Below are 14,335 nucleotides of genomic sequence, written 5' to 3'. Positions count from 1 at the left end.
TAGGTCGATAAAAGTGTGCAGTATAAATATATTATCATTCACTGCACACAGTGCTGCCTTTTCAAATGCTTCCCCCCCTGCCCCCGTTGTTGGCTGTGGCCTCCCCCCCCCCCGCTCCTTTCTCCTTCCCTCATCTACTTTTCTGACAAATGACCTTGATTTCTAATGCAGGCAGCAACTCGTCCCCCTTCGGCCCACGTAGGCCTCAGCGTTTCCTTCAGGGAGAGCAAACTTCGACAGAAAGCTCAATATTTGAGGACCCATTGGCACATTTCTCAGAAGCAGCCCCAAGACAGCCCGTGATATGAGTGGCGTCTCCTAAAAATAACCTCCTTCCATAGGCGTGCCTGCACTGTTGCTTCACAGCTTCCCTGCTCAGGGGCTTCAACCTTCGCTCGAGCTGCTGGAGAAAAACGCCACAGTAGGGAAGGCCCATGGCTCAGTGGGAGAACATCTTTTTTATGTAGTGATTGTCCCAGGTATCTCTAGGTAGGGCTGGGAGATAGCCACTCCCAGAGAATCATCACGGCAGACAGTACAAAGCTAGGTGGACCATAGTTTGATTCAGTAAAGTGAAGGGCTGTAACTCTATGATACTACTTTAAGCAGTCTGCGCTTCCCCCGAAAGAATCCCGGGAACTGTAGTTTGTCAAGGGTGCAGAGAGTTTTCATGCCCCTCACAGAGTTACAATTCTTAGAATAGTTTCATAGTCAATCTCTTTTCACAGGGAACTCTGAGAATCTTAGCTCCCTGAGGGGAATAGGGGTCTCCTTAGGAGACCCTTAGCACCCTTTACAAACTACAGCTCCCAGAATTATTTGGGGGAAGCCATGAGCACTTGGAAGTGGTATCATAGGGCTTTCAGGGTGTGGTGTGAATGTGGCCAGTACTAAGCTAAATGGTTCAATGGCCAAACTCTGTTTAAGGAAGCTTCCTCTGTTTGCACAAGTCATCCATTCTATTTCATCACAATAATGATGAGCCAGAATCTGCTCTTAAAATGGGGTGGAGAACCTCAGGGCCAATAGAGAGATGAAACCCTGGAGAGTTGATGCCAACCAGCATAGACAATAGTAGATGGACCAATGACCTCCCTCAGTATTAGGGAGTGTTCTAGGTTCTTAAATGCAGCAAGTGGCTGAGAAGGCATACTCTGTACTACCAGAGAACAGGATGGTATCAGCTCAGCACAGTTTATCTCTCCCAGACCTTTACTCCAAAAATGCAGTTGAGAATCTGGCCCACTAACTTCTTAATTAAGAAGCAAAGTACCAATTAATTGTGAGGCTGTTGCTATGCGGGTGCCACATCACAAGAAAGGAGAGCAGATAAGGGGGGCACTTTGACTGTGCAATGAAAAACACGTAAGATAATATTTATTTGGTTCAGCTGAAAAGAAGTGTTACAAAACCTCAGCGCTTGAGGAAATAATAAAGGACAAAAAAGCTAATTGTCTTGAGTAGATTTTTGCAGGTTTCTAGAGCTGCGGCTGCAATTGTAAGGCTGCTTTTAAGCAGGGAATTATTTTTACCTATCACAAACCTCTCTGCGTGGCATTCCAAGCGGCATGTTATTATTATTATTTTAAAAACTGAAATCTTTATATCCATTTGTTAGTAATAACCCACCTGACAGCTTTTATCAGCACAAGCTCTAACAGACAAAAGGCTGCGCATTTGCAGGAAACTAACAAGAAAAAGTTGTTCAGGTTTTGCTGAATAATTTAAGTATGATCAGTAGCAGTAATAATATTTTGCTCCAGTTATAGAATCTTAGGATCACAGAGCTGCAGAGTTGGAAGGGATCCCCAGTGGTGTCATCTAGTCCAATCCCCTGCATTGCAGGAATAACACCTAATAACAGGTAGGGGATGGCAGGTACACTGACATTTGAAATACTTAGTCAGCCAATGAGTTGTGTGGTGGCTTCTGGGTGTCCCCTCTGTTGAGCACTCCCCATGATGTTTTTGAACAAAGCTGCACGGAGCTTGGTTGGTGGCGGCTATATATTGAGCATTCATTCTGATTTGTTTGCAGGGAGGTTAGATGATGGTGATGCACCAGGCATTATCCCACACTTTCCAGTGCATTTCCCTCCCACTTTCTTTATCACAAAAATCTTGATTTTTGGAAGGAAGCGGGTTTCATTGCACAAGAGCTCTGAATCAACTCTAATTGCGCAACCTGCGCCTGCTATTTATAGTAAAATAAGTGCTAGCGCTCATTTACAGATTCAGCTAACTTCAGTGAGGATTAGCCCTAAACAACTTAGGCCCACAGCACCTTAAGGACTGTCTGCTTCCTGATGCTCCACATCAGTCACTGAGATCTTCGGATGCAACACCTTTGATTGCCCTTGAGCAGGCATAGGCACACTTGGTCCTCCAGATGTTTTGGGACTACAACTCCCACCACCCCTAGCTAACAGGACCAGGGGTCAGGGATGATGGGAGGTGTAGTCCCAAAACATCTGGAAGGCCCGACTTCCGGAGGCGGCGCGAAACGGTGATGGCGGTCCTCTTCGATCTCTGAAGAGGGGCTCCGCAGGAAAGGGTCGTTTCGCTACGGCACAGCGGCGACCCATTAAGAAGAACCACGGGTAGAGTGAGCCCGTGGCCGTGGGACTCGGCGGGCACCTGGAGCGACCCTGAAATCGCGGAAGGGACCCCGTAAGGGGCTCCGGAGTGAAGGAGGGGTAGCGGTGCTGTGAGTTCATCGCTCTTTCTGCGGAAGCGAAGCCGCGCGGCTGTCACAGATGAGCGCCGACCTTTCTTCCTTAAAGGATTTGACTGAGACAACAACCCCGTGAGTAAGGACATTAAGCTTGGGGACTAAATTGCTTTTAAATTGGCTGAAACCGGGAGACGATAAAAAGGAAGTCAGCCTTCCGGTACTGCTTACAAGATCAAAGCAAAGGATCTGTCAAGCGGAAAGCAGTTGAAAAGGGAAGTTCTAAAGAGAGTCTTTCATGCACTGTCAGAAGTGATTGCGGAAAAGGGAAGATAGATCTACTTGTGAGTAAACTTTTAAAAGAAATTTGGAGAGATCTCCCCCGGTTAAGGGACCTTGAAAGTTAATTTCCAAATTGTCGGGCTGCCGGAGGGGAAATTGTCTTAACTGCGGAACTGTTTCAAATTTTTATGAAAGTGATACTTTTGAGCTTAAACAAGTTGGAGTGGATACAATTGGCAGGCACCTCTCTGAAACTTTGTTAAAAGTTAAAAGTACTCTGCAGGACTCTTTTTTCGTTATCTTTTCTGGGACTATTGTGTGTTTCTAACACAACAGGGACTTTAATGGCGGAAAAGTTGCCTTCTTCTTTCTGAACTTTTTGTGATACTCCCCCTAGAGGACTTTGGGAATATAAAGGCCTGGGAACAGCTTTGCATGTTTAGTCTCTCTTATAGGATTGTTTTTAAATTGGACCTGTCTTTCCCATGGGACAATAAAAATTTGACCTTGAACATTGACTGATGAGTGGCTCAGGAAAAACAAGAGCAGCTAAAGCTAAGGAAGCAAAAGAGAAGGAAAAGGAAAAAAAACAGACACAGCTCGTACAAACAACTCTGACTCAGGGACGTAGATCTTCGGTCCCAGCTGTGCTGGGTGCAACAAAGGCAGAAGTCGATAGGCCCCAAAATCTGGCAGTGGAGGATATGGCAGCAGGAGGATCTGAGGGAGTATTGAAACAGATCCTGGAGCAATTGGCAGCTTTAAATCAAAAGGTTGACAATCAATCACTAAAAATTGATCAAGCTACATCCTCAATCCAGAAATTGACTGATCAGGTTTCCCAGCACACACAAGCAATTGAAAAATTGCAAGGTGCTACAGCAGAGAATCATAACTTAGCTGGGGAAGCTATCCAAATTGCCACGGCAGCTAAAAAAGAGGTTGAGGAAGTTAAAGGTGAAGTCAGGCCTTTGCAAAAACAAATTGGTGAACAACAAGCCTACCTTTCCATGGTGGAACTGAAAGATCGCCAGAACAATCTCAGATTAAGAGCAATTCCAGAAATTGAGCAACAAGATTTGATTGGATTTTTGACAACAGAATTCTCAAAATTCTGGAATATAAAGGAAGAAAGCGACTTTAAAATTGTTTCAGCCTTTCGACTGGGAAGATTGGTAAGGAAGGACAGATCCAGAGACTGTTTGATAATTTTGAGATCAAGGGAAGAGAGAGACAAAATATTAGGCCTACATTTCGCAAATCCATTGGAGATTCAGGATAAAAGGGCGCAAATTTACAGAGATATACCAAAACAGTTATTGGACCTGAGAACCACCTATTCAGAACTGGCAAGACTGTTGAGGCTTAACACAATTCGCTATAGGTGGGAGTTCCCGCAAGGAATATCTTTTACCTACAAGCAGAAGAAGGTAAAAATAAGAACACCAGAGGATTCACAAAAGTTCCTGCACGAGCACGGAGAAGACCTTCAAAAAGAAGCAGCAGCCCATTGGCCTCTACCACAACCTGAGTTACCGCCTGGAGGTAGACAAGGCCCAATACCCTCGGAACTACAGGACAAGGAAGAAACACCACTCTAGGTGCAACAAAATAGTACAGGATGTCTCTGCAGCTATTTAGTTGGAATATACCGTATTTTTCGCACCATAGGACGCACTTTTTCCCTCCTAAAAAGCAAGGGGAAATGTGTGTGCGTCCTATGGAGCGAATGCAGGGGGAGGCAGGCGGGAAAAGCCCTCAAGAGCCGCACACAAGCTTCGTACCCTCTTGCGGGCTTTTCTCTAGGAGGGAGAAGGGACTGACTGGCTGCAGCAGTCCCTTCTCCCTCCTGGGGGAAAAGCCCCCAAGAGCAGCACCCTCTTTAAAGGCTGCACGGCTCCTGCGGGCTTTTCTACGAGGTGGGGGAATCCCCCCACCTCCCAGAAAAGCCAGGAGAAGCCAAGCAACTCCTTTAAAGAGCGCGTGGCTTCTGCGGGAGTTGGGGGAAGCTGCAGCAGATTCCCTCCTCCCGGGCTCCCTTTGAAGCAGCAAAGTGGGAGGGGGGCAGTTTACACTCATGTAAGCAGCTCCTCTCCCACTTTCCTGCTTCAAAGCAACCACGGAGGAGGGAAAGAGGGGACCCATGGATCCTCTTCGCTGCTCGAGGCTGCAGCAGATTCCCTCCTCCCGGGCTCCCTTTGAAGCAGCAAAGTGGGAGGGGAGCAGCTTACACTCGTGTAAGCAGCTCCTCTCCCACTTTCCTCCTTCAAAGCAACTACGGAGGAGGGAAGGAAGGGGACCATGGATCCTCCGCTGCTGGAGGCTTCAGCGGATTCCTCCTCCGTAATTGCTTTGAAGCAGAAAAGTGGGAGGGGGGCAGTTTACACTCGTGTAAGCAGCTCCTCTCCCACTTTCCTGCTTCAAAGCAACCACGGAGGAGGGAAAGAGGGGACCCATGGATCCTCTTCGCTGCTCAAGGCTGCAGCAGATTCCCTCCTCCCGGGCTCCCTTTGAAGCAGCAAAGTGGGAGGGGAGCAGCTTACACTCGTGTAAGCAGCTCCTCTCCCACTTTCCTCCTTCAAAGCAACTACGGAGGAGGGAAGGAAGGGGACCATGGATCCTCCGCTGCTGGAGGCTTCAGCGGATTCCCTCCTCCGTGATTGCTTTGAAGCGGCAATGTGGGAGGGGAGCAGCTTACACTCGTGTAAGCAGCTCCTCTCTCACTTTCCTGCTTCAAAGCAACTACGGAGGAGAGAAGGAAGGGGACCATGGATCCTCCGCTGCTCAAGGCTGCAGCGGATTCCTCCTCCTTGATTGCTGGGAGTTCCTCTGGGCAGGAATTCCCTCAGTTTAAGTGGGGTGGGGGAAGTGTGGCAGGTAGGGGGGTACTGAGAGGGAGTGGGCATTGTGTGAAGTGGCTGTGGATCTCCTGCCGCAGAACTGTAGGACTGTATAGAGTTGGGAGGGCCACCCAAGGGTCATCTAGCCCAGCCCCCTCACAATGTAGGAATCACAGCTAAAGAACGCCAGGCAGATGGTCCCCCAACCGCTGCTTAAAAGCCTCCAGTGGTGGAGACCCCAAACACCTTCCGAGGTCATAGAATTGCAGGGTTGGAAGGGAACCCCAGGAGTCATCTAGTCCAGCCCCGGTGGACAGCGGGCGCAATCCATCTTGTTGCGCAAGACTAAAGATGCTGTGCAAGGCTAAAGAAGAAGCCAAGGCAGTGAGCGGGATGGATCACGCTTGCTGCCTTGTCTTCTTTAGCTGCACTGGAGAGGTTTAGCTCCTGGCTGGAGAGGTTGCGCGGCTATGGATCCCGCGCACTGTCTTGGCTTCTTTGCTCTTTGGGGCTGGGGGGGGGGAACCTGGGCTTCCCCCGCAGCCCCGAGAAGCTCTGGGAGAAGTGGACAGGCTGCATGCAGCCTGTCCGTTGCTCTTTGGGGCTGGGGAGGGGATAATATTTTTTTCCTTGATTTCCCCCTCTAAAAACTAGGTGCGTCCTGTGGTCCGGTGCGTCCAATAGAGCGAAAAATACGGTAAATGGCGGAAATTCCCCGGAAAAAAGAAGGAAAATATTTCACATACTCAAGAAAGAACAATTGGACATTATTTGCTTACAAGAAACTCATGTGACCAGGCTCCACAGGAAGGTTCTAGTCAACAAAAGACTAGGCCAAGAATTTATCTCATCAGACAAGGTCAAGAAAAGAGGCGTGGTGATTTATGCCAAGGAGAGCCTGGCACCAAAATTTGTATTCAAAGATGAACAAGGAAGAATTTTGGCGATTGAAATCCAGACACAAGGAGAGAAATTTTTGATTGTAGGACTATATGCGCCAAACGATGGGAAATCAGAATTCTTCAAGAAGCTGCATGAGATTATGCTGGACTACATGGACTACAACAACATCATAGTGATGGGTGACATGAATGGAGTGGTGTCTACACATATGGACAAGTCTCAAAGTCAAAACTTAACATCAGACGGCAGACTGCCTAAAACTTTTTTTGAACTGATTGAGAATCTGGACCTGATCGACATATGGAGGACAAAGAACCCCCTAGGTAAAGAAGGAACTTTCTTCTCTGGAAAATACTGATGTCCTAGATCTGGAAGGTTTCGATAATGCTTTTGGTTGGCATGCATATCTATGGTATGACAAGGCTAAGGTTCATAAATTGTTCAAAAACCACATTGTCAGAAAAGCAATTTTTGCAGTCTGGATGAAGTATAAAGACTTATTAGAGTGCAAAACACCGAGGTGGTTATCACCGGTGGAGGCCAAGGCCCGAAAAAGACCCAATATGGAGGCCTATTGGCCGAAATATTGGGAATTAATAGAAAATATTGGAGACAATTGGAAGCTGCAGAGCCAGGACAAATTAAAAAATAAGGTGCGAGATTGGTTACATTATGCTCAAATTCAAGAGGTTTTTAAAATGGATAAAAAGGTGGGTTTCCAGGTGGAAAAATCGAAACTAGAGACAGAATTGTTAGAACCAAAGACTAAGACTTTATCGAGAATGTATAACTTGCTGCTTAAATGGAATACACAGGATGAGGTAGTTAAATCTGCCATGATAAAATGGGCACAGGATGTTGGACACAACATAATGTTTGAAGACTGGGAAAGGTTATGGAACACCGGAATGAAATTCACGGCATGTACGGCCTTGAAGGAAAACATTATGAAAATGGTATACCGGTGGTACATGACCCCAGTCAAGCTAGCTAAAATATATCACCTGTCTGACAACAAATGTTGGAAATGCAAGGAGGCAGAAGGGACATTTTTCCACCTCTGGTGGACCTGCCCAAAAGTGAAGGCCTTCTGGGAAATGATACATAATGAATTAAAAAAGGTATTTAGGTATACCTTTTCTAAGAAACCTGAGGCCTTCCTGCTGGGTATGGTGGACCAGAAAATGTCAAAGAAGGATAGAACTTTGTTTATGTATGCAACTACAGCAGCAAGAATACTCATCGCAAAGAGCTGGAAGACACAAGATTTACCCACGCTGGAGGATTGGCAGACGCAGTTGATGGACTACATGGAATTAGCTGAGCTGACTGGCAGAATCCGAGATTTGGATGAAGAAACAATCGAGGGAGACTGGAGAAAATTTAAAGACTATTTGCAAAAACATCATAAGCTGTATGAATCTTAAGTTAGTGCATGATTGGGAAATACTATGCTTTGGCAAATATGATTAAGTAAATGGTAAAATAAGTGATAAAAAAGAAAAGGAGACAATTTGAATTGAACATGTTACGTTTATTTTAAAAGTATTGAAATTAAGATACAATATATTGAATTTGGATACATAACAAATTGAAAGTTACAATAAGGTATGAAACAAGGTAACAAATTGCTGACATTACTAAACTATAAAGAATGCAGTTCCGGAGGGTGTGGGGAAGTCCAAATGTTTATATATTTTTTCTTTTTTGGTGGTTTGGTTTTTAATTTGTTTTTGATGTAAAAGAAAAGAAAAATTGTTTCTTGTATTTAATGTATTTGTGGCGTTTGGATTGTTTGAAGATATGGAAAGGAACGCAATAAAAAATCTATTAAAAAAAAAAAACATCTGGAAGGCCCGATTTTACCTATGCCTGCCCTTGAGGTTTGGTCAGCCTTTAGTATGGCAGCCCTTGCGCTGTGGAACTCCGTCAACAGAAGTTCAGATGGTGTGCTTTATGCTTTCTGTTAGGTCTTTTTAAATGGCTACTGTTCAAATAGGCCTTTGGAATGTGATTTGTTTTTATCGATGTTATTGTAGTATTATGTTGTCATGTTGCACACCGCCTTGTATCTGTGTGTGAGTTGCAACATCCTTATCAAAAGGGCTTTTTTTTCCAAAGCTCCGCTTAAATGCAATCGACTTGTTTTCAGCAGGACTTACTCGCCGGCAGGTGCACAGTGGCGGAGCTCCATGCTCCGGCACCGGGGGAGAAGAGCAGGCGGGGGCGGGGCGCCCAGCGCGGGCGGGGGGCAGCCTCGATGGAACCCCACCGGGATCGCGCTGCCGGGGGCGGTGTGCTCCCCCCGCCCCCTCTTCCTCCGCCAGTGCAGGTGCATGCATAGGAATGCAGCCTTACAGACCCGCTGAAGCCCGCAATCTTAGGCGCAGTGTTCCTCCAAACTGTGGCTGCGTACACACACCATCCATACATCCCTGCAAAAATCTGGGAACTGTAGTTCCCCCTCCACGGAGCAACAATTCCCAGCACCCTGAACGAACTGCAACCCCCGGGATTCCGCGGGAGGGCGGGGATGCGCTTGGGCTGAGCGACGTCTGTGCACGCAGCAATTGCTGCGAGGCCAGAACAGCGCGCGGGCGCGCTCCCCCCTTCACACGCCGACTCGCGTGCCTTTAAGAGCGCGGCGTGCTCTCGGGCAATAGCTCGGCACGCGAAGCAGCTCTCGCTCGGCCCAGAGGCTCCCCAAACTGGGAATCGCACCTGCTATAATACTCGCGGATCGAGCCGCCCTTAAAGGCACCGCTGGAAAGGGGTGGCCGGGGACGCGGGCGCACGGCAGCTAAGCCGGGCGCCCCTCTCGGTTGCGAGCCGTGCCAAGGCGCATCCGGAGAGAGACGCCCCCACCCCCTGCCTGTCCAAAGCCCCCAGACCAGCTTCTCCTCCTCCTGAAACAAGGCGCCGCTCGCTCGCTCGGCTGCGCCGCCGCCGGCTCCTCCCCACCGTCTCCTTTGCGCGCACGCCCCTCGCCGGCCAAGCCCCTCTCCTCCCCTCTGCTCGTCTGGAGCGAGCGAGCGCGGGGCTGCCTCGCCTGCCTGGCTGCCGGAGGGCCGGGCCTCCTCGGCTCCTCTCGCCTGCCTGCCTGCTCTCCGCCTCCTCGGCCGCCTCCGCCTCCTCCTCCTGCTGCTGACGTCTCGTCCGTCTGAAAAACTCCAGGCGGCGGCGGCGGATGCGGCGCTTCTGAGTGGCTCAGCGAGCAGCAGCAGCAGCAGCAGCAATCCCGAGCAGCAGCAGCAGCAGCCGCCGCCGCTGCCTCCGCCGCGAAGATGGTGGTGGTGGCCGCGTCGCCTTCGCCGTCTTCGTCCGCGGCCGCGTCGTGCGCCCGCCGCCTGGCCCGCCGCTCGCGCTCGGCGCTGGTCTTGGCGCTCACCGTGCTGCTCGTGCAGACGCTGGTCGTGTGGAATTTCAGCAGCCTGGACTCCGGCGAGGAGGAGCAGCAGCGCCCGCCGCAGGGCAGCAGCAGCCGCAGCGCCAGCCGCCGCCGAGAGAAGCGCGACCTGGAGAGCAGCAACCCTGGCCACGACGGGCACCGCGCGCACCAGCACCGCAAGGGACCCGGCGCCTTCCGCGCCAAGGCGGCGATGGTAAGGGGCGCCTTCCCTCAGCTCGCGGGAGAGGAGGTGAGGAGCGGGGAGAGTGAGGCTAGGAAAGGCAGCGGCTTCCCCCACCCCCCTTCCCTCCAAAGATGCTCTGAAGGGCAAGCCCTGGAGGGCGCCGCCGGTGGCCCTGGAGAAGACGCCGTGGCCGCCTTGGCGCGCCTGTGCGCCCAAGACGCCTTGGCGCGCGTCTTACCCGTCTGGCGGCGCACTTCTTCGGAAGGCAGCCTCCGCTTCGAAGGGACTTACTGCGGGGTTAGGGGGCGCAGGGTGGTGGGTTAACCCCTTCCCGCCTGCCAGCTGCGTCTTTCCTTCTCTTATCTCCCTCTCCCCGCCTCCTCTCTCGTACTCCCCGCGTGGTGATCTCGTCTATCGGACTGTGTTGGGTTTCTGTGATGGATGTCCCTTGGGGGGAAACAGTGTTGTTGAATTGGGCTCCTTGGGAATTTTGTACAGAATGGACTTTAAAAACAAACAAGCACGCGCGACATACAGCCCAAGCCTGATCTAATGCGTTTTGGCTCCGAAGTGAGTCCCGCTGAGGGCAGAGCCGCACCATGCAATATATGGGCTTGCTCAAGAGTAAATAGGGATTTCCACCGTGGCAGGGCTTGCTGGAGGAGCATGCCTCTATGCGCTTGGTGGGACTTGGGAGGAAACATTCTTAAGATTTGGGGCTGTCATTCTGAGACCTCGGGCGCCTTTTGGGGTTTACCTTTAGGTGGAAGAAGGATGGGGTACTGATGGTGAGTGGAGATGAAGTCCTTAAAAAAAAAAAAGACTTTAAGGTGGCCAGCACAGAGAAAAAGTAGTAAGATGATTCATGACAAGGTATGTGTGGTATTTTCCCCCTTTCCATTCTCAATCATGATGTTTGGTGTCTTGCTCAAAGAATAGTCCGGAGAAGTCCTGGGAGTCCTCTTTGCACTCTACAGTTCTTAGATGGAACGGGTTGTCACGCAATCTCTTCTTCTTCATCTTTGCCAAGTAAGACTGCCTTCTATGAACACAGTCTGAACGATGTGTCCATAAGTGACTGCCGAGTCCAATTCTGGATCCACACCTCCTTCTTGCAGTGTGTGCCGTGGTTGTCGAGGTGTCTTAGGGTTGAGCATCAGGCAAGGGATGGATGGCAACCCAGGAGGCTTCCACATGCCAGCTTGCTTTGCACTTGGTGCAGCTCACACATGCAGGTGTACCACATCATCCACAGGATTACGTTGTTCTCAGGAAAATGCCATCACATATAATCTCCCCCCTATTATATCCAGATTTGCTGTTTCTGGGTTTTTTTGGGGGGGGGGGTTTAAAAAAAAGCTTTCTGGATTTTCTGTTGAAATTATAACTCTGGATTAAATATGGGCTGGAAGGCTCTATTTATGAGAACCATGTCATTTGGGCTTAGGGAAAGTGCCCTGAGAACCTGTAGAAATGTGTGTCTCTCTTTTATTAACTTGAGTGTATCCTGGTTTTAAATCTGCATCATAGGTGAGGATGCGTGAACCAGTCAATTTCAGTTTATCGTTTTTCCCTGTCTTAAGCTTGATTCTCCACATTCCCACAACTTGTGACAGAGTTCATCAGCATTTTAGTTCGAATTTCTCCAATATACACATGGTTGTATGCAATTTTACCTAATGTATACATTTTTGCAAAGCAGTTCCCCCTAACTATAATGCATTCCTTTATGTTACTTTCACCTGCTATGTGTGTTTATATGCAGACTAGTATATGGATCTTTGTACATATAGGTTGGCTGGAGAGCTGCACTGCCAAATTCAGAGAAGTGCAAATTTCGAAGTTCGGCAGTGCCTTGATTTTGCTTATTGCTTCAGAAAGTGAAGGATCAGTAAGTTCGCCTTTGAGTGTGAACTGAATTGAATTGCTCTCCAGTCCTTATCCAGGGGCAGGTAGCCAGGGTTTTCTTCTAGACATGGAGGAGTTTCTGAAAGTTGGATCTGGGTGCTAAAGGGAAGAAAAAGAAGAAAGGACTCAAAGCACACCATTTGGAAGTCTCTTCCAGCTTGCGATGTGCTGGTGTGGTGCATGTACTCCTACACCCTGTGGCATTTTCTCGAGCTGGGGTAGCTCACCCTGGCCATAGAGCAAACTTTTCTGGGACCCCACTGATTTTGGCAGAGTTAGGGTCAGTGGGGAGATTTAAACCTCTCTGCAGAGCCCAGATATGGATCACTGCCTGCCACCCCAGACATCGGATCAATCATTTGATGAGCAGGGAGGGCTGGCCGAAGGAGGCAGCTCTGTGCATGTGTGCAACAATGTTTGATGGGCACGACTCCTCTTTGAGTCCCCTGCTATGTGCCTTGCCCAGGCTCACCATCCCTGGCGTAGGAGTCAACTCCTAGAGGCCAAGGTCCCTTTGCCCCCCGCCCCAATATTTGAGGTCCTGGACCCCCCCTCCAAGTTGAAGGGCATTGCCATTCTTGTGGTGTGCGTGTGCCGTGTCATATGATCGATTATGTGGGGCGAGGCTTACTTGGCTCCTTCCCCAATATTTTCTTCAATACCCCAGGCCTTGGGTGGCAAGTGCAAGCAACCTTTTAATCAAAAGAGTTGTTCAGTTCCCCATATGTTTTAAATATATGCTGTCTGGATTTTCGGAAGTGTTGAGTCAAGGCTTGGGTCGAAAACCTCCCTTTGAAGGCTTGGGCTGAGTCTTGGAGCATGCTGAAATCCTAAATTGGATGCCTCTGACCCTGTGCTGAGTGAATTCCATTGTCTTACCTCTGCAAGTAACACTGCCACTTCTTGTGCAGCTAGGGCAAGAGCTTGTCGAGCAAACCAATAAAATTTTGAGACAGAATCTTTCGAAACCATAGCGTTGGTCTTTGCCCCTCTTGAAAGTGACCCAGTGCTTCAGCGGCATTTTCCTTCGCCAGGCTGGCCTTGCTTTCGACAAGCCTACCTGAGTCGACGTTTCCACAGCGCTGCTTTGTAAAGAACTCCTCAGTCCTGAGGTTTGAACCTCTTCCACCAATGCTTAATACAGCTGTAATTTTAAAAAGTGTCTGCCTTCATATTCAAGAAAGGTAGCCAGCACAACTCCTTTGTTGGCGGAGACTGCATGTCTGCCTCACGAGGATGCTGCAGTTTCATCCTGCGTTTAGTCAGTGAGTTGAGCTAGGAGGTGACCACTAAAGACCCTTCCCATTCTAGCTTCTAGAAGATCCCATCTGCCTCACTGTGGTGGCACTTTTATGACTTAAATTCTAAGCAACCCACCTTAATTCTAGCTCAGTCTGTTTGGATTCTCTAACTGGGGAAACTCCCTCCAAGTCAACCTTTTCTTGGAGGGGGGCAGTGCTGAGGTGTTCTTTGGGTTAAGAAAGGCATTCAGCATATTCTCAGAGGCATCATTTTTCACGTGTTCCATGGGACATTGTTAAAGAGGTCCAGAAAGATCTACAGCTCCCCCCAAAAACCCCATTAAAAATCCCCCACTGTGTCTTGGGATCACAATATTTCCCTGAAGGAAATCCTGTAGATCCAATGAATTAACTCTACCTGGCGTGCCGGGTTTAGATCAACAACAGCACATTGCTCCTCTCCTTAAAATTACCCCAATGGTTCCCCAAGGAAGGACAGAACAGCCATATTTTGGAACGCAAATTTTTTTTAGCTGGATAAAAATTTCGGTGCATCTTTTATTTTAAGTGTAGCTGTCTTAAATCATTTGAAGTTGCCCTCTGTCCTGGCTTTGGGGTTTAACAGCTGAGCTGTAGCAAAAGCATCCTAGTTTTGGATCTCTCAGAAGGTCGTTTTTTAACTTTCAAAGCTGCTGTGAGCCGTGTCACACCAGTGCCGAGTTAACTTCCCTACTGAGCATTAATCTCGCTTTTAAAAACACACTCTTTTCCTTGTGCCCTTTGGCGGTTTGCTCAGCTGTTTCGGGTGTGGGAGCCCCTGGCTATCACCCACAATTCTTCCCTTTGGCTATCAACTGATAAGGGGAAGGGGAGCAAGAGGAGAAATGTCCCAGAGGCCTTCGGCACATCAGCAGTTTCC

The 14,335-nt window shown here is 49.0% G+C and overlaps 1 protein-coding gene across 1 annotated transcript in view; it reads left to right on the top strand.

Moving 5' to 3' along the window:
• The first annotated feature begins 9,265 nt into the window (after window positions 1-9,265).
• The window catches only part of XYLT1 (xylosyltransferase 1), a 164,021-nt gene continuing 158,951 nt past the window's right edge, over window positions 9,266-14,335 (top strand). Inside the window, exon 1 of the mRNA XM_083474215.1 lies at window positions 9,266-10,297. Within this exon, the coding sequence (XP_083330341.1) occupies window positions 9,980-10,297 (318 nt within the window). The 5' untranslated portion in view covers window positions 9,266-9,979. The remainder of the gene's footprint in view (window positions 10,298-14,335) is intronic.

This window comes from Podarcis liolepis (assembly GCF_965112155.1).
Source record: "Podarcis liolepis genome assembly, chromosome: 14".
Lineage (NCBI taxonomy): Eukaryota > Metazoa > Chordata > Lepidosauria > Squamata > Lacertidae > Podarcis > Podarcis liolepis.
The sequence above is the reverse complement of the archived record's forward strand: the minus strand, read 5'-3'. Positions and strand labels throughout refer to the sequence as shown.